General features: G+C 42.7%; 2 protein-coding genes across 2 annotated transcripts; both read right to left on the bottom strand.

Annotated features, from left to right (window-relative positions):
* Positions 1-5,657: 5,657 nt before the first annotated feature.
* Positions 5,658-11,002, bottom strand: LOC138209106 (lipopolysaccharide-induced tumor necrosis factor-alpha factor homolog). The gene is made up of 5 exons (XM_069167472.1): positions 10,961-11,002; positions 7,720-7,885; positions 7,273-7,380; positions 6,956-7,163; positions 5,658-6,825 (listed from the first exon to the last, which is right to left on the bottom strand). The coding sequence occupies exons 2-5, from the start codon at positions 7,856-7,858 to the stop codon at positions 6,720-6,722; spliced, it is 561 nt and encodes a 186-aa protein (XP_069023573.1). The 5' UTR covers positions 7,859-7,885; positions 10,961-11,002; the 3' UTR covers positions 5,658-6,719.
* A 1,268-nt stretch (positions 11,003-12,270) lies between these two features.
* On the bottom strand, positions 12,271-19,838 carry pdia2 (protein disulfide isomerase family A, member 2). The gene is made up of 11 exons (XM_069167444.1): positions 19,573-19,838; positions 18,635-18,841; positions 17,412-17,545; positions 17,187-17,324; positions 16,228-16,344; positions 15,935-16,060; positions 15,372-15,566; positions 15,166-15,286; positions 12,963-13,141; positions 12,674-12,820; positions 12,271-12,588 (listed from the first exon to the last, which is right to left on the bottom strand). The coding sequence occupies exons 1-11, from the start codon at positions 19,814-19,816 to the stop codon at positions 12,541-12,543; spliced, it is 1,656 nt and encodes a 551-aa protein (XP_069023545.1). The 5' UTR covers positions 19,817-19,838; the 3' UTR covers positions 12,271-12,540.
* Between the last annotated feature and the right edge of the window lie 456 nt (positions 19,839-20,294).

Genomic DNA, 20,294 nt, shown 5'->3' with positions numbered 1-20,294 from the left:
GAGGTCTTTGCTACTAAAAGTCCCCACAGGAGGAACAGGAGTGCAGACTTTCTGAGTTAGCAAGAAGGATGGTGTCAGTAGAAACGGTGACTCAGGATCTGATGAGATTGGTGCCAAGGGCCTTGCATTGATAATTGCTGTCACTTCAGCCATCAACGTGGACAGTACTTCATGGGTGAGGTGTGGGGCATTGCTTTCCTGGAGCATCGAATCTAGAATACGGCAGGACATTCCGATCATGCGTTCCCACACACCCCCCATGTGGGAAGAGTGTGGGGGGTTGAATGTCCACATGCAGCCTTCCTCTCCCAAGTACTTCCTAACTAAAGGCTCACTGGTTCCATTAATGAGCAGGCCTAACTCTCTGCAAGCGCCCTTAAAATTGGTTCCACAGTCCGAACGGATCTGTTTAACTGGGCCCCGCAAAGCAAAGAATCGCCGTAAGGCGTTGATGAAACAAGATGCATCCATTGACTCAATGAGTTCTATGTGCACTGCACGGGTGCTCATGCAGGTGAACAATACTGCCCACCTTTTGCTGTTGGCCTGGCCTCCGCGCATTCTCCTTGTGGTGACAGTCCATGGGCCAAACACATCAAGCCCCACATGGGTGAAAGGTGGTTCCATGCTCAGGCGGTCGAAGGGAAGATCCGCCATCTTCTGTTCAACAGTTCTCCCTCGGAGTTTGTTACACAGGACACACTTGAGGATCATGTTGTTGATAGACCTCTTGGCTCCTATGACCCAGAATCCCGCTGTGCGAACAGCACCCTCTGTGAGCACACGGCCTTGGTGCTTCACTCTTTCATGGAAATGTCTCACAAGTAGTGTTGCTACATGGCTACGTCTAGGAATGATTTGAGGGAACTTCTCAGTTACATCGTTCATGGCATGCTTCAGCCTGCCTCCAACCCTTAGTAGGTCATTTTCATCAACCCACGGGCTTAGTCCTTTCAGAGGGCTGCTTTTAGGGATCGCCTTACCGGTGGTCAAGTTAGTAAACTCCTCACAGTAATTCTCTCTTTGAACGCAACTTACAATGTGATTTTGTGCTACGACCAGCTCCTCCGCTGTGAGTGGGTTTGATTGTTGGTTTTGCACTTGACTTTTGTGTTTGGCACCTAGTTTCCAGTGATGAGCGAAACGCTTCAATAACGCTATAGCTCGCACTAGGGCCTTCCAGGAAGAAAACCGCTCGAAACGTTGTGAGCCCAAATTGGACTGGGGGCAGGAGAGTGTGGTGGCAAAAGGGCGTACTTCAACATCACTGTCAGGATGAATTAGATCATATGGTTCCTCTTCTGAAGCTGGTGTCGTCCCAGACTGAGCAAGGAATGGAGGTCCTCTGAGCCATGTTGTGCTGGCGAGGTCAGCTGCACTTACAGATCGAGTGTCATGATCAGCGGGGTTCTGTGTGGAACACACATAGTGCCATTGCTCAGGGTTTGTTGATTTCCTGATTCGTTGAACTCTGTTACACACATAGACATGGAATCGCCTGCTCTGGTTATGCATGTAACCAAGGACCACTCGGCTGTCAGTATAGAAGTGTACTGTATCCAAGCTCGTATCCAGTTCATTCTGGACTAGCTCAGCTACTTCAACTGCTAATACTGCAGCACCCAATTCAAGCCTTGGGATGGTGTGTGCAGCCACGGGTGCCAACTTTGCCCTCCCAAGTATGAATCCTATGGAGCATTCTCCAGTGCTGTTGATCACCTTGAGGTAGGCCACAGAAGCAATAGCCTTAACTGAAGCATCGGCAAACACATGGATCTCTTTTCTCTGTGCTGTCAAAAGGGTAGAGGCTGTGTAAGACCGCTGAATCTCCAACCCTTTCAGTTCATCCAAGGATTTTTTCCATAACTTCCACTCTGCCTCCTTCTCCTCTGGAAGGGGTGTGTCCCAATCAAGATTTTCTGAAGAGATGAGCTCTCGGAGAATCATCTTCCCTCTGATGGTAACAGGTGCTACAAGGCCAAGAGGATCAAACAAACTGTTCACTGTAGCTAGAACACCTCTGCGTGTGAAGGGTTTGTCCAAAGATGCCACCTTGAAAGTAAAGACATCCTTCTTGAGATCCCAGCCCAGTCCCAAGCTACGTTGGATGAAGGAGACGCCATTATCCAAATCCAGATCTCTCAGATCCGTGGCATGGTCATCTGTGGGAAAGGCTTCAAGGACTTCAGTGCTGTTTGATGCTATTTTGTGAAGTCGCAAGTTTGAGGAAGCCAACATCTCCTGTGTCCTTTTGAGCAGGTCAATGACCTCTGTGGCCGATGGGAGGGATGTTAGGCCATCATCAACATAGAAATTGCGCTCCACGAAGTGCTTAGCATCTTCCCCGTATTCTGTCTCTCCATGCTGTGCAGCGCGACGAAGACCATAGATAGCGACAGCAGGGGATGAGCTGTTTCCGAATACGTGCACCTTCATTCTGTATTCAGCAATCTCATTCCTGAAATCATTTCCTCTGAACCACAAGAAACGAAGAAAGTTGCGAGAGTCTTCGCTGACAAGGAAACTGTGGAACATTTGTTCAATGTCAGCTATGACGGCTGTGTTTTCCTGTCGGAATCGCAACAGGACTCCAAGCAAAGTGTTGTTCAAGTCTGGGCCGGTAAGTAGCACATCATTGAGCGAGATGCCATGGTATTGGGCGCTAGAGTCAAAAACAACACGGATTTTTCCTGGCTTTTGTGGATGGTATACTCCAAAAATGGGTAAATACCAACATTCTTCTCCTTCTGACAGAGGTGGTGCTAGCTCAACGTGGTCACAATCAAACATTTTCTGCATGAAGGCCACAAAGTGGGCTCTCATTTCTGGTTTCTTCTCGAGAGAATGACAAAGAGAGTTTAAGCACATTACTGCCTGTTCTCTATTGTTTGGAAGATGTGATCGGGGTGCTTGAAATGGAAGGGGTGCTACCCAGCTGTTACTGTCATCAATGTGCATTTCTCGGTCCATGACTTTTAGGAACTGCCTATCTTCAACAGAAAGGCCCACCTTTTCATCGTCTCGAGTTGTCTCAAAGATGTTTTTTCCGAGAGTGCAGTCACCTGAAGTTGGTTTGAAACTGTTTGAAGAGACCTTCTGCCAAGCTGGCATGGTATGTTTTTCTTTGACATGGATCCGGTTGGGGCATGGAGTCAGGTAAGATGGACGCCCGTTTTCAAGCACACTAGTGCGGAATGAGGCCACCTCTGTTGGTCTGTGGGTAGGTCCCAAGCAAACATCTCCGATAATAACCCAACCGAGGTCAAGCCTCTGAGCATAAGGGGAGTCATGTGGACCATTGCGTTGTTCTCGCACCTTATGCAATCGTAGGATGTCGCGTCCCAGGAGAATGAGTATCTGGGCTTCTGGATCCAAAGGTGGTATCTTGTGAGCAATGGATCTGAGGTGAGGGTGATGTTTTGCAACCTCTGGAGAGGGGATTTCAGACCGATCTTCCGGCAGGTCATTGCATTCTATGAGAGTGGGCAGTAGGACGTTAACTGTCCCATCTAAAGATTCAACTACAAATTTGGTTGCTCTTCTCCCTGAGGTCTCTGTGGTTCCTGCACATGTGCGGAGAGTATAAGGAGCCTCTGAACCTTGAATATGAAACAGACTGAAAAAATCGGACCTGGCCAAGGATCTATTACTTTGTTCATCCACCATAATATAGACTCTTTTTGCTCTGTCTGGGTGAGCGTGGGGGTACACCTTGGCCAGAAGGATCTTTGAACAGGATCTGGAGCCTTTACCTATTCCACAGACCTCTGTGCACCTTGAGCTAACAGTTGGCTGAGGCACGTCTCCTTCGTACTCCCCGCCATGCTCTAAAGGGGTGTCGTTACTGACCCATGGAGGAGGTCCAGCATGTAGAGCGGTGACATGACTGTTGTCTCCACATTCAGCACATTTCAAGGTTGCTTTACAGCTCTTTGCAAAATGAGTAGTGGAGGAACAACACTTGAAACATATGCCATTTTCTTTTAGATACATCTTGCGTTCCTCTAATGATTTGGCTCTGAAACCTCTGCACTTCTTTAAGGGGTGAGGCTTCTTGTGAATTGGGCACTGTTTATCAATGTCATTGAGTTTATTTGCTGAAACATTTGTCTGAGAAGCTGACTTGAGGTTAGAAATCAAGCCACCTACTTGAGATCCTGAACTGATTTCTGTCTTGTAAGTTGAAATGTGGCGTTTATCAAAGTCTTGTTTTCTTCCGATATACTCCGACTTTGTAACCACAGGGGTTGTTGAAAGAAAGAAACTTGGGTCGTTTCTTCGTCGTGCTTCATTACATATGAAGCTTGTAAAGAATGCAAATGGAGGGAAGGAAGTATGATGCTCCTCTTTGAACACTGAACCCTGCACAAGCCACTTCTCCTGCAAACCACGAGGGAGCTTTTCAACAACGGGGTTTACACCCCTAGCGGTGTCCAAATATGACAGCCCAGGCAGATTTCCTTGAGATTTAGCAGCCTCCAATTCCTTTAATAAATCACCCAACTGTCTGAGTTTCACGGGGTCATCATGTTTAATTTTTGGGAAGTTCTCTATTTTCTCAAAGAGTGCCTTCTCCACAACTTCAGGAGAGCCATAGCACTCCTCCAAGCGTTCCCAAGCTCTCTGTAGACCTACTGCTGGGTTTGTCACATGTACAGAACGAACTCTTGTTACATGCTCTGCTGACTCACTTCCCAGCCACTTCGTTAAGAGGTCAAGCTCCTCACTGCCAGTTAAGTTTAGTCCACCGATAGCATTGTAGAATGAGGACTTCCAGGCTGCATAATTTTCTGGTTTGTCGTTGAATTTAACAAGGCTGGAGTTCACTAGCTCACGACGTAGTAAATATCTTGTGATTTCACCTACCCCAATTCTGTCGTCGGTTTGTGGGTAATATGCTGCCCTATCAACTGGAGAAGTAGGCTGCTGGCCAAAAGAGGGTTGTGCTAAAGAACTAGAATTAGCCGTTGGGAAATCATGCGGTACAATATGATGCGATTGCATCTGCCCTTTTGGCTGTGACCTGGAGATGTCGTTTTCCTGACCCATGGAGCTTTGGCAAAACTCAGGTGTTGGGCTTTTGGGCTGTGCTGTTGCATGCGTATCATCATAGTAACCACTCTGAGGCACAGCACTGAGAGGATACCAGTGTGTACTATGGGAGTGATGAGGATGCTCTCTCAACTGCTGGTGGGGTTGTGGGACTGGCAGACATGTACTGAGTTTAGGAGCTCCACAGTCAGAGTTATGCAGCTGGGACTGTTGTTCGACATAGTCATGAGTACGCTGAGCAGCTCCTTCTGCTGTAACCTGAAGGTCCCTCTTACTCCCTCTGCGAGACTCCGGTTCAAGAGCTGCCTCCAGGACCTGAGCCTCTGCTTCAGCTGCTGCTACTTCCCTTTCACAGTTCAGAGTGGACAGCCTAGCCGCTATATGAGCTTCTTTCACTTTTAGTTCTGCCTCCTGTTGTGCAAATGCTGCACGTGCTTTAGCTGCTTGCACCTTAGCACGTGCCACCGCAGCAGCTGTTGTAGCAGATGATTTTGTTTTAGATGTGGAGGCAGAATATTCTGAAAGAGTTAAAAGGGGCCTTTCTTACGTTGAGTGCCTTGAGAAGCAATGCTTTTTTACTATTCTGTCCTCAGAGTAGGTGTCAGACCACACTTCGACAGATAGCGAACATACTGTTGCATAGAGAGTCAGACGAAGAAGTAAAGTTGAATGAACGTTTACTGTTTGTTTTCCTCTTCTCGTGTACAACAATCTTTTTTGTAAAACTGAAATAAGGACAAAATAAATCACTCAATCAGTATGTATGTCAAAATAAAATTACATATCTTTTCTGATGTACCACACAGAATAAAACACTGTGCTAAATTACCTTCCTTTTCAACAAACAAGGCATGGCTTGATAATTAACATTTTTGCTGAGTCATCACAATGCTTTACCTTAATTTAGATGCTAAAAAATACTAGCTCCATAAAAACGTCTCTCTTTATGTTAAAGTTCTATGTAAACATTCAATAAGCAGTACAATTCAGCACACCTGATATTTTGGTACTCACAAGCATTGCTTCTCAAGGCACTCAACGTAAGAAAGGCAGAGGATCAGCTGCCCACATGTCATCCCTCACCTCTGCTGTGCGCTGGAATCATTGCTCTGGCCACGTCATGTGACCCTATTGGCCAATGAATGAAGAGAAGACTTCTACTGCTAAACTAACTGCAATAACACATGCAACCACCAGGGGGATAAATTAAAATAATCTAAACATCAACCCAATAGACAGAACATCATCCTTGAGTCCAAGTGAACATTTTTGCCTAAAAAAAAAAATGGGGCAATCAGAAAGACAACCTGAAAACATAATGCCTCCAGTCGCAGAGGATTAAAAAAACTGATATTCAGAAGCTGTTTGGTTTATGCATACTCATCCTGTGCAGTTTAAAAGTTGGTTATTACGAGATGGTAATTTTGTCCTTCATAGTAAAAAGCAGCTGAGTTTTCATTCCCGCTGGTAAAAAAGTTCAACAGTGACAGCTGCAGAAAATGTCCAAACATTTTTTTTAAACTGTTCCAAAAGCAAAACCCTGCTCCTCTGTCCACCTCTACATTCAGCATGCGCTGTGTCTGCCACAGACAACACATATATGCTCCTTATATTCTTAGTTTACATGTCCACGGTGTGACAAAAGCGCTTCGTGAATCCTGTAGGCGTCATCTTGTGGAAACGTGCAGCTGATTCCGACAGCGTGGACAGTAGTGATGTGCGTCTTGCAGTCGACGTGACATTAACGGTATCAGACAGAACCCACAGACCAACCTGAGACACAGATGGAGAACACAGAGGGGAAGCTTTGTTGAAGCACTCTTATGTTAAATACTCGTGTGTGTGTGTGTGTGTGTGTGTGTGTGTGTGTGTGTGTGTGTGTGTGTGTGTGTTTTGCTCTCACCCCATCAGTGTGAGAAGGGCACAAATGAACCACGCAGCCCACCCCGGCTCGTATGTGACGTCACTGGTGACAAGATGCTGGCAGTGTGGGCAGCGTACCAAACCGGGGGCGTCCCTCAGATGCGTCACTGAGATTGGAACGGGCTGCGGCTGCGTCCGAACGACGGCCGGCTGAGTTTGAATGCCGTTGGACGACGGTGTTACACCAACTGCCATTTAGAAGACAGAGACAGATATTAGAGGAGGGGGGGGGGCAACTAATGGGGAAGCACATAGTAAATAGTAGTAAAGATATAATAGTAAAGATGTAGTATTGACTTTGTGTGATTTGATGGACCGTGGATCCAGTGTTTTGGGGAGGTGAGGTCACATCAGTTGGCAGCGTTGGTGGAATCAGGACAGGAAAAGGATCTGGCTGGAACGTAACTAGAAGAAAATGAATAAACAAATCCTTAGACTCATCTCATCTCATTTTGTTTTGTTCACCTTTGACTTTGGACTCTGTTTTTCTCTGTATTGTTTTCAGTTTCCTGGTTTTTGTCTTTACACCAATCTTTGTAAGTTTCGTCTTTGTTTGCTTTAACCTGTCTGTCAAACGTTGGGGCCCAACCCTAGTTGAATTGTAAAAAACTGGTACTTCATGTAGATAAACGACCCAAAATAAACAGATAAAGACTAGTTTTTAAAATTTAGCTGGCTTGCTGTGGACGTACATTCAGCGGCATCTAACGAGCTGACTTACAGAGCAGTAACGTTTCATCTCACCTGCTTCTCCGTAGGTGGGAGGAGGTGTTGTGGGGGACAAGATGGAGGCGTCATAGCCGGGGGGAGGGGGGGAGTTGAATGCTTCAGTGCCCAGTGCAGGCGGGTGGAAACGGGCGTCCTCATATGAAGGAGGTTCCATCAGGAGATCATCCAGTCAAACAAGATGCTAATGATCAATGGCAGGCAGACAGATCCAGATAAGAAAAAGGCCCAAACCAAACTAAAGGTTATTGTGGTTGATAACACCTGTTCTTTTCCTCCGATGACAGGTTGGAATGACCTGTTGTTCATCTACATCAGGGGTTCCTAACCTGAAGGATATAACTTGTCATTCAGGGTTGTTCTCATCTGTGGCCAACTACAGACCAAGCTTTAAAGACTTTTCATGAATTCGAACACTGTTTTGGGTACTTTTAGTGGTCATATTTCTTCGAATAGATATTCATGTGTTTACATAATGTAGACACTGATTTGAGTAGTTTTACAGTAAGTGGTGGAATCTATCGTTCCCACATCAAGTAGCCCGCCTACTCTCAGGGTGATTCTTGTTGTTCTGGGTTTTGTACCCTCATGGTTGAAATGCACTTATTGTAAGTCGCTTTGGATAAAAGCGTCAGCTAAATGAAATGTAATGTAATGTAATTTACAGGAAATTATGTATGAATGGAATCCAGCAGCATATATCTTTTAATAATTTTACCACATAGAAAAAGACTGAGGTTAACTCTTCATCAAAAATAGATCTACAGGGGCGACCTGATGGCCAAGTGGTTGAGTTGAACAGTTCATGGGCTTGACCTTTCTGCTGCATTTGACACAGTGAACCACCAGATCCTTAGTTCCTCTCTCCAGGACCTCGGTGTCTCAGGCTCTGCTCTCTCCCTGTTCTCATCCTACCTCAACGACTGCACCTACCGGGTAACTTGGAGAGGATCTGTGTCTGAACCTTGTCCTCTCACTACTGGTGTCCCTCAAGGCTCCGTCCTGGGTCCCCTCCTCTTCTCTCTGTACACCAACTCTCTCGGCTCTGTCATTCACTCACATGGCTTTTCCTACCACAGCTATGCTGATGACACCCAACTGATCCTCTCTTTTCTCCAATCTGAAACACAGGTAGCAGCACAAATCTCTGCCTGTCTGACTGACATCTCTCTGTGGATGTCCTCACACCACCTGAAAATCAACCTCGACAAGACCGAACTGCTCTTCTTTCCAGGGAAAGACTCTCCCACCCTCGACCTGACTACTACCTTGGACAACTCTGTGTTATCCCCGACCCTGACTGCTAAGAACCTCGGAGACACTCGACAGTCAACTCTCTTTCTGCCAACATCAATGCATTCCTGTAGATACATGCTGCACAACATCAGGAGAATACGTCCTCTTCTCACTCAGAAGGCGGCGCAGGTTCTGGTCCAGGTTCTGGTCATCTCACGTCTGGACTACTGTAACTCTCTCCTGGCAGGTCTACCTGTTAGTACCATCCGACCTCTGCAGCTCATCCAGAATGCCGCAGCTCGACTGGTCTTTAACCTCCTAAATTCACTCCCACTACTCCTCCTCCTCCGCTCCCTTCACTGGTTACCAGTAGCCGCCCGCATCCGTTTTCAAAACATTGGTACTTGCGTACCGTTCTGTGAACAGATCGGGTCCAGTCTACATCCAGGACATGGTCAAACCCTACATCCCAGCCTGTTCACTCCGCTCTGCATCTACCAATCAGCTTGTTGCTCCCTCACTGCGAGCTAAACACTCTACAAAATCACGACTGTTTGCTGTCCTGGCTCCTAAATGGTGGAATGAGTTCCCCGATGACATCAGGACAGCAGAAACTCTGTACATCTTCCGCCGCAGGCTAAAAACACACCTCTTCAGACTTTACCTTGAATAGGAAAACTTTAGTAGCACTTAAAATGGCACTTACTTTTAGCACTTTGTAGTTTGGCTTTCTTGAAGAAATTGTATTTTCTTGATTCCTGTTGTTCTGGGTTTTGTACCCTCATGGTTGAATACACTTATTGTAAGTCGCTTTGGATAAAAGCGTCAGCTAAATTAAATGTAATGTAATGTAATGTAATGTAATGTAATGTAATGTAATGAAAGGGCCTCAGCAGCTGAGTACCTGTTTTAATTCTCAGTGGACCAGATCTTTGCTGCATGTCATTCCCCTGCTCCCCACATGTTTATTTCCACTGCATTAACTAATAAAGGCAAAATGCCAGAAAAAGAAGAAATTTAAAAATGCAGGTAGAAAATAAGATATTGCCCTCCTCGCAATATAGATCTGACCCAGCACATACTCTGCACCAGTTTTCGCCATACTGCAGAATGAAGATACTAAAGTCACAAAATATCTATACATAATGTCTACAATGGCACTTAACTACTACTTTAAATGAATTTAAATAATCTGACATGTTCTTCATTTACAGCTTTGCCTTTTCCAGTTTGTAGTGCAAATGAAACACACTCTACAAGCACCACTGTATCTACAACTGTATTTTATTCATAGTACTTAATACTAATTCTTTTAATCTACCGCAGAGTGTATGTTGATACTGGAAATAGTCAGTTGTAAATACTGCAGGTATTTTAGGTAGCTGTTTGTCTCTTTGTATTACAGGCTGTGTGATGCAGGATTATCACGTTACTGCAGTTGAGTCTGCAGCTCTGATTCTGTATCATCTCCTCGGGTCAAAACACCACCCACTCCAACAGTACTGTATAGTTAGTGTAACGTTCCCAGACTTTTTTCCTCACTTACACACATTGTGATGCCCTATAAATGAATCTGGGTTATTTTCAAAGTTAACATACAAAATCAGTCCTGCTGTACAATTTTAATATCCAGAGCACTTTAATACATATAGAATAAATTCAGAGATAACATCTGTTTAAAATAATTTTACTCCTATTAAATCTATCTCACCTGATAGAATAGGGGATACTCATGTAACGCTGAACATGAGAAACCCTGAATCATGAAGATATCGTTTCGTGCCAACATGTCACCTAAAACCAACTGTATCAGCCATTAAACACACCTGCTAAATGTAGCCATGTAACTCTGTAGCTCACATGGGAACTCTCCTCTTATGTAAACAAGAATCATCCAGGCCCTGGTGTCTGATCCAAACGGGCACAGACCTGCTCCCTGCCATATACACCCCACTAATACTGCCTGTGAAGAGCATGTGTCGTTATCCACTAATTAAACAGTGTAATATATCAGTGGTCTTACCTTGGACGAAGGAGGAAGCGTGGCTGGCAGGAGAAAACACGAACCATATTGTGACAGCCGTGACATCACAGCCTGTTGAACCTGTTTTCCTCTGGAATTAGAAACATTTTCCTTTTGACAGACTGAAAATCAACCCTCTGTTTCCCTCGTGCACTTTCACCCTGTTCCACGCCTTCTCTCTCGTGAGTTTACCTTCTTACACCGGTTTCCTAATTGCCAACTCATTCTCTGGCAACACTTATTTTACACTTCAGTAACCACTAAAATGTAATCCAGTAGTGTGTGCAACATTTCCTTAATGATTTATGTAAGTTTTGACACATACACGTTGAGACATACTTTTATTTACCAATATAGATTAAAAAAAAAAAAGAATGTACTGGGTAACTATGCAAAATGAAAATAACATTGTGGGTAATTAAGGCAGGTAAATAAAAGTAAAACAAAATATTAAAGACAATATCTGGCCCTGCTACATTGATTTAAAATAGTTTTTTTGTTATGGAAATTGAACTGTTAAAACCCAGTGGTAATCAGTTAGCATCTGCATTGAATTGAATAAATGGTTTAAAATGTAGCTGACGGAAGATTTAAATGTATGTTATTGTAACTGTAACTCTTCCAGTGGACACCAAAGTGGTAGCTGTTGAAGAAATACATCATGAATGACAAAATAGTAAAACACAGCCATACTCAAACTCATAATATAAAATGTCTACACATTAAAAGTTGTAATTGGTTGTATTTATTTAATATATATTACAGTAAATCCCAAACATGGGGTGTATTATTAGATCAAATGTGGAAAAAAAGTTTATCTGAAAAATCTAATAATCTAATAATATAAATCCCAGTGATTAGTTTAAAGTCAGTTTTAATCCTGATATGAATATCAGAGCACTGTGACACCAAACATTTAGAGAGAGGAATAGCTGTGTATATAAATATCCTCATCGTTTAGATCAATCAGGAATCGCAGCCTGAACAAGAGAATACGTTTTTGTATTTGTACAGAACGTTTAGTTTTTGTCTGTTTATTCTTTACTCTCTAATGTGAATCTTAAAAACAGACAACTATGCATGTTTTGGGAAAAATGGGCAAACAGTTACAATTTAAAGCATTATTATGATTAAGTCCATGTTGAGATCAGTAGCTGAATGATTCTTCATTTTATTTTTTATTTTGTTTGATCAGCTTTCTTTCTTTCTTTCTTTCTTTCTTTCTTTCTTTCTTTCTTTCTTTCTTTCTTTCTTTCTTTCTTTCTTTCTTTCTTTCTTTCTTTCTTTCTTTTGTTCAGCTCACTACCATTTCTTGTGTTTACCACTGACTACGTGTGTGAATTTTATACTAAGAGTCTTAATAAACATGTATCACATATTCCACAGTTTAGTTGGGAAATTGAACTAATTAACCGAGCTTTAAGTTTCCTAAACTGCTTCAAGAGACTTTTAAAAATGCAAATTAGAACAATTTCAACCCATTCATGATACTCACGAGTGCACAACACTTTTAAACCTTAATCAGTTTTATTAAGAAAATTAGAAGATGCTAGGTTGATCTGGATTGGCTGGAAGTGACATCACAGCTCATCTTTGGATGTTTTGTTGGTCGGTACCTCCTCAGAATCCTGAAAGAAAGACAAAGAAAGTGAAAGCTGTGAGTCGAGTTATTTTCAAGTGAAAATTAAATGAAGTGGCAGCAAAAATACAAACCTTGCTCTCGTCACCATCACCTTCCTCCGCACTGTCCTCTCCTTCCTCATCTTCGTCCTCTTCACGCTCCTCCTCAGGTAACACTCCTCCACCATCCAGGAACTTAGAAAACGTCTCCAGATCCCTTTTTCCAGTGTAGTTGATCACCTGAGAGAAACAGAACGAAATGAGAAAGTATGACCGTGTGTGTGTGTGTGTGTGTGTGTGTGTGTGTGTGTGTGTGTGTGTGTGTGTGTGTGTGTGTGTGTGTGAGTGTGTGTGTGTGTGTGTGTGGGCGGTGCGTGCAAACCTCTTTGCCTCCAGCTGGGAAATACTTGAGTGTTGGAAATCCATCAACCGTAACAGACTCCACCTCGTTGGCTGTGGAGTCCATCTTAGCTATAATGATGTCATCATGATCTGCATATTTCTCAGCCAGCTGCTCCCAGATGGGAGTCAGCTCCTTGCAGTGTCCACACCAAGGAGCATCTACACACACACACACACACACACACACACACACACACACACACACACACACACACACACACACAGATGGCATTGTTAGGGGATGAAAGGGGGCATCAGTAGACCTCATAGGTAGGTAGGTCGGTAGGTATTTACTTTATTAATACCTACTGATTAATACTGTAACTGGTCTCTTTAATGTTGGGGTGGCAGAAACATTTCAAAGTAAAGAACATCTTTGGTGCCTTAAAGCTTTTAGAAATGTACATTACTCCGGCCTACATGTGTTCAAGCAAACCTTTATTTGATATATTTACATCTAGAGGCTCTGTGCATAAGGATAAAAACACAAACTGTTCAGAAGTTCATTATGATTTTATAAAAAACCTGCAGAAACTGTTTTTGACAGATAAACTTGATTTTGATCATCTGACTAAAATGAGAAGGAATTTTCATTCATCATCAGGTCTCCCTATCTTATCAATCAGGTCGCTGTCTCATCAGGTTTCTGTAGCTCATGAGGTCACTACGTCCTCTTCAACTCTGTCGCTTTAAGGCGTGGTCTGTTACAGTTATAGACCGAGACAGTCTGATTTCATGGGGTGGACCAACTTTCAAGGATAAAGCAGGAGCCTCTCCTTAAAGGTAAATAAAGAACATTCTGGGTAACAATATTAACTGGAGCTAGGAGGGGAGGAACTCAGAGATAGATTGGCTAGACAACTTTACACTCTCCACTCTTTCTATTCTCTATTTCTATCAACAATCAACACTTTCTCCTTTGACTTCTTCCCTCCAAATCAATGATTTCTATCACAGGTTTGTCTTACTGATCATTAATGAATTTAGCCTCATCTGACTTTGCAGCGTTGATGTGTCTCATATCTCCAAAATGTATTGAGATATATGAGAATAAAAGACAGAAATGATGGTTATATTAAAATGAGCACAATTATTCTTAAAAAAAAACCACACAAAAAACACAAATGTACATTCAGGCTACTTTTTTTTCAAACTAAGCACTTTTCAAAGAGTTTTTAGCCCAAATGCAATGCATGCTGGGAAGAACTGCATGTGAATAATGCTGCAAATCAAGATGCATATGTGAACAACTTGTAAGCATTAACATAATCGTCCATTAAAATTAGGGTTTCATTACAGTGAACGATGGCTGATGGGAGCCGTCCATGTTCAGTTGCTTTTTCAGGCACTTTTGTGTATTTGGTTCCAGGTTTTACAAATGAAGGTGTTTCCATGTCATAATTACACAACCTAAATGTTGATAGTATTCATATTTAAAGGCAAAACATTTATAATATCAGTATATAAGGGCTGCATCAGCTCACTGGCAGTAGCCTCATCACTCATTTGTATTTCCAACAAACTAAAAACTCAGCACCTTCCTCTGCAGTGAGCAGTAAAATAATATTTCAGACACATGAATCTTCATTTTTGTTCCATTTTCTGACAGATTCAGAGACAGGTGCAAACAATCAGCAGAATATTCATTCATATAATAAAAAAAAACAAACAGACCTGCTAATATTAGTAACTTGTGCCTGATAAATTCAATCAGTTAGAATTTTTTAAAAACTAACAACACAACCCCCGCACTGCGGTACATAAGCAAATATTTTTCATATTAAAAGTTGAACTGCTGGATACAGGAAATCTCCTGAATCACTGGAAGACCATTCTAAGTGTTTGTATTATGCAGGTTTTAGTTTTCTGTTGGACCAGGATTATCCTCCAAACTTGTTGTGATGTCACAAATCCTGTTCACAGCTATATGCCTTCAGCTCAGATCAGAGCTCAGTGCGACTTTTCACTTTCAGCAGATTGGAGTCGAACTGTAAAACACATCATCCTGTGCAGTGAAGTGTGTTAATGAATAGAGGAGGAGGTCAAGTCATGAACTAATGATTTTAAAGTCTGAAATGGTGTCAAGACAACATGAATTTGATTGAATTTAATGATAACTGATAAGCTGATTTCACTGATATCAAAAGCTCCAGTCCCAGTTTGAAAAGTGCAGACTGACTTACAAAACTCCACGAAGACGTTTTTGGTCGGGTCCAGAGCAACAGACTCAAAATTCTTGCCCACCAGCACTTTGACTGGTCCCTTGTTCCAGTCCTCCGGGAGCTCCTCAGACCGAAAGTAGGGCTGCAGCACAAAGCAGGACCAGTTACTGGGTTTAATGCTGCTGTGTCAAGTATGAAAGGTATGTGTGTGTGTAGGTGTGTGTTACCTTGGCACTGCCACCCACAACCTCCTGGCACAGCTGTCGCAGTGAGTTGGCCGTCAGATTCCCGGAGTCAATGTTGAACTTCTTTCCTGTCTCCATGTTGATGATGCGTGCAGTGGGGGCGTCGCTCTCGGACACGGCAAAGTATTTTAGTACATGTACCAGAGCTGCTGTAACATCAATCACAATGAACAGCATCTGCAGAACACACACACACACACACGGTTATATTTCCATCACTTTAGAGGACGTTACATTGACTTACCTTAAGCCAAGTCCTCATCTTAAAATGTAAGGATTTATGTTTCTGGACTTAATTTTTGTCCTTGAAAAGGAAGTCGAGCCCTGTGACTATGTAAAAAGATTTATGTCCCCACAACGTGAGCAATACAAGCACGCACCCACCCACCCACACATACACACACACACTCACACACACCCACACACACCCATGCACGCACGCACGCACGCACGCACGCACGCACAAACACACACACACACACACACACACACACACACACACACACACACACACATACATACACGCACACACACAAGGCTGTTACCTTGCCCTTGAAATCTTTGGCAACAGTCCTGGCCTCGGCCAACAGGCTCTTCTGACTCTCCACAGTGGAGTTGATGAAGAGCAGGCTGTGCAGGACGATGCTGGAGGTGAAGATCTTGTCTGCTGTCTGAAAACATGCACGCACACACACACACACACACACACACACACACACACACACACACACACACACACACACACACACACACACACACACACACAAATGCATGATTATAAATTTGAAATACATATCAAATTATATATATATTGTGTGTGTGTGTGTGTGTGTGTTACCTCCTCGCTGAATGGGATGATCAGCTCCAGGCTGCTTTCCTTGATGAAGGTGATCAGATTGTTTTTGTCCAGCTTCCCCTCCTCTGACAACATAAAGTCTGCTCTGCCGTCATCAAACTAGCAAACACACACACAAATACATACATTTTCTAAACTTAGTCTGGTATACCTTGACCCTTAACCACAAATCTAATTTTGAAACAATTAGTTAATGAACTAATTAGTCATCCAACAGAACCACAATTTCAATTATTACATTATTTTTATCCTGTGAACATTTTTATATTAAAAACTTTTATATTATGAAAACAATAATCGTTGCTCTGTTAAAAATAGCATACAGGTCAAGCCAAATATTCACAAAACACAAGAAAAATTAAATAATTCACAGTTTACCCTACACAGACCGGGACATGTGTCTTTTTGTGGTTGTTTTGTGTATTTTTTAGTCATATTGCAGCTATTTGTGCTCAGTTAGTCTCTTTGTTGTTGTTCAATGACAAATGTTATGTCACTTCAAATAGATGCTCTAAACTACGGCCCCCAACCCATTGGGCCACTATTACATTACAAAAATGTAATATATTGTATTACATTGTAGTTCTGTCATTTATTTTCTTACTTGACTTGTGGCAAATTAATCAATAATCAATATTTATTGCAGTACTGGCAGGCTTGATCATTTTATCAGGTGCTCAGTGGGTTAGCCCTTGTTCTCGTTCTAAATTAAACCTTAAATCTAAAGTCATCAAACCCCTTAAACAAATCCAAAAACATTAAAATATGTTTGACTTTCTTCCCCGGTGAGATCATTTGAACCTCAGACCTACGTAGCCTGCTGTAGGAACTGTTTCTAGGCACTAGATGGCAGCAAAGCTGACATCATCAGGGCTTCTTGTATATCTTTGCACTGCCTGTCTGTGAAACACTGAACTCTGCTCCTCAGTGAAGCCTCATACCTTTTTAAAGAGCACCACCGAGTTGGCTTTCACCTCATACTTCTGGAAAACCTCTGGAGCTGCTGTGATGGCAAACTCTGTGTCAGTCACATCCAAAGCAACCTCCTTGAACACCTTAGCTGCCTCACTTTCCAGACTCTGCAGGAGGGAACGAGATGACGACACATCGCAATAAATAAAAATGTATAGATGATTGCATAACTTTGATTAAATAGAAAAACCTACATCAAAGAATCCGACAACAGCGATGTTCTGGCCGTCGATGAACTGAGCTGCAGAGTCTGCAGAGATGAGAGCTGGAGCACCGGGGCCAGCACGACGCTTCATCCACTGCATTATTCCCACTGCTGACCTCTTACCTGGAAACACACAAATCACAGTCAAGTAGTCTCAGTAAATTAGTTATTTCAGGTGAATTGAACAACAAAGAGGTACGATTTTAAAAATGTGGAATAACTAGGTGGATTTAGACAAACAGGTTGAGGGGAGAGAGAGAAGAAACAGTCAGTAAACAAACAGTCGGATCAGAAAAGGCTGATGCAAACCACCTAATGGCTGTTTAGAGGAGCCGGTAGGTGGATTGAGTTTTTACTTTATGTTAGCTGCTTGCTTTACTAGACAAAGCTAATCACCTCCCTTTCTAAAGCTTCATGAGAGCCATCGTTATTTCTCAACTAATTTTCAGCAACAAAGTGGATAATTGTAAAGATGGGTTTTAGAATAACTGTTTTTGAAGATAGGACAGGACTTTCATACGTTACAAATCTAACCAGACCTGTAACCTGAACTTGTGCAGCAGGAAAACAGCAGCCTATATTAGCATTAACATTGCTTCTAGACACAGTTTCACTGGACAATAGACCTTTTACACGGCAGCCATTTTGACTTAGTAACAATCAGCACTTAATGATGGCTGAGTTCCCTTCAGTGTGCCAGTATGAGCCATGACAGTGAACCAGCGTGCACAACCGTTCTCCCCTAAGTGGAAAGCAGCTATCATTAATACACCTGTGCTTTACCTGCTATGACGAGTCAAAATTACTGCTCTGAAAAAGGATGTATTGTGTCAGGTTGCCATAGGTGACAGATGTCCATGACAGCAGGTTCAAAATGAATAAAGTAGTAGTATACAGTAAGCTATTGTGACATTGTGAAAATGTGTTTCCTGTCACTTGCTGCTGCATGAACATCCTAGATTGTTTCTACATGTGTAACCCCTATTTTTCCAAGATTTTTTTAAAACTATTTCTTCAACTGGATATTAAATAAAAACATTATTAAGCAAGCTACAGGTGAACAGGTAAACACAAACACACACACTGACAGGCTCACTGGTGAGGTATGTAAAAACGTGAATCCCGTGTGTGTGTGTGTGTGTGTGTGTGTGTGTGTGTGTGTGTGTGTGTGTGTGTGTGTGTGTGTGTGTGTGTGTGTGTGTGTGCGCTTACCAGTGAAGTCGACAGGCTGCTTGCGGTCCCCGTCAATGAACAGTTTCAGAGTGGGGAAGCTTCCGATGTCAAACTCCTCAGCCAGCTCTTTCTCCTCTGTGGCGTCCACTTTGGCCAAACGCATCCCCTGTTCCTCCTTCTTCAGCTTCCCAGCAGCCTCGGCATAAACTGGCTCCAGCTGTCTGCAGTGGCCACACCAGGGAGCATCTACACACACACACATATATATATATATATTATAGTTTATGTCTATCTGCAGCATTATTTACAGGAGACACTGAAAATTGAGGGGTTTTAACCAAAACAGCCAGTTGGGCTCAGCCTTCACCACTTTGCTCTTTTCCTTGTCATGGCCTCTCCTCTGGTAACGCTGAGCTCATCTGTGGGAGAGTTGAACCGGGACAACATCTGGACAGGACAGGTCACGTGTGTGCACATTTGGACGTTCCTATGATAATGCCTAAATGCTCTCAAGCCCTGGGACAGAAAGCACTCGTGGAAACCTATAGTAGTCATTTTCTATTTTGTGCTGTCAAAAGAAATTCAAACCTCGTCCACTAATTCAGCTCCTAAAGATTTCATTCACAGCTAACAACCTTCTTCAGCTGAATTTATTCCAAATATTCATGTTCCGAAGTTTAAGAAGGAACCTCTGTGCTAAATTTACATGTACGTTTCTGTATTATTACATGTGCATGTCTTATTTAAGGTACACATCTGTGACATATTTGAATACAAAATCTGCCAATGAAAACACGTTTTATTTTAACATATGTTGTAACTGATGTTATTTGTGCTGAAATGCAACAACAAAAGACAAACAAATATGAGGGAAATATTTATAAGGAAATAATCACTAATTGGACACAAAAGAGCTCATGTATCATAATAATGGACTGTTTTAAAGAATTTTTGACTCTGTTTTCAATTCAACTTACAGAATTCGATCAGTAAATACTGATTCTCGTTGAGAGCTCTGGCAAAGTTGTTGATGTGGAGAACCATCACGTCTTTCTCCTCTTCTATCTCCGATGTTTTCTCTTTCTTTGGTGCCTCTTCTGTTTCCTCTGTCGTCTCCTCTTGTGTCTCGGTCTGTTGGTCAGTGGTGTCCTCGGCCTGGGTGCAGGAGGCCCACAGCAGCAGGCCCAGCAGAGTTATGGACAAAAGCTTGTGCGTCCTCATGACTGCGTTTGTGTCTGAGCTGCTCTGGTACCTCTGCTCAGGTGTGAGAAACCTTCAATGCATGTGTCACTGCACGTTTGTAGGTTTATTTATCTCAGATGGAGAGTGTGTGTCGAAATGTTACTGGCCTTCTCTCTCTTCCAATCAAACATTAGGCCTTCACTGGACTCTTTCCAGTGTAAGCCAATCAAATGGTGCCTTGTAGACACAGAAATGAGTAAACTAGCTGATCGAAATCACCACACCTACACTTCTCTCTTCTGTTTGCTCCATTTAAAAAAAAAAAAATTTTCATACTGATCCGGCCACCCAGCAGATGGTAGCATTTTTACACTGGTGGACCTCTAGGGTGGAAAAGATTAAACCACTGGAGGTCATAAAAACACAATTTAGAGTTATTTTTTTTAGGTTAACAGTTTTGAGATAAAAGGAAAACAGATTTTAGAGGATAGTTGGAACTAACAAATTCTGAACAACC

This window comes from Embiotoca jacksoni, unplaced genomic scaffold (genome assembly GCF_022577435.1).
Source record: "Embiotoca jacksoni isolate LCO1_2020_lvr unplaced genomic scaffold, fEmbJac1.0.p SCAF_4, whole genome shotgun sequence".
NCBI classification, from domain to species: Eukaryota; Metazoa; Chordata; class Actinopteri; family Embiotocidae; genus Embiotoca; species Embiotoca jacksoni.
Note: the sequence above shows the minus strand (reverse complement) of the source record. Positions and strands in the feature narration are given on the sequence as shown.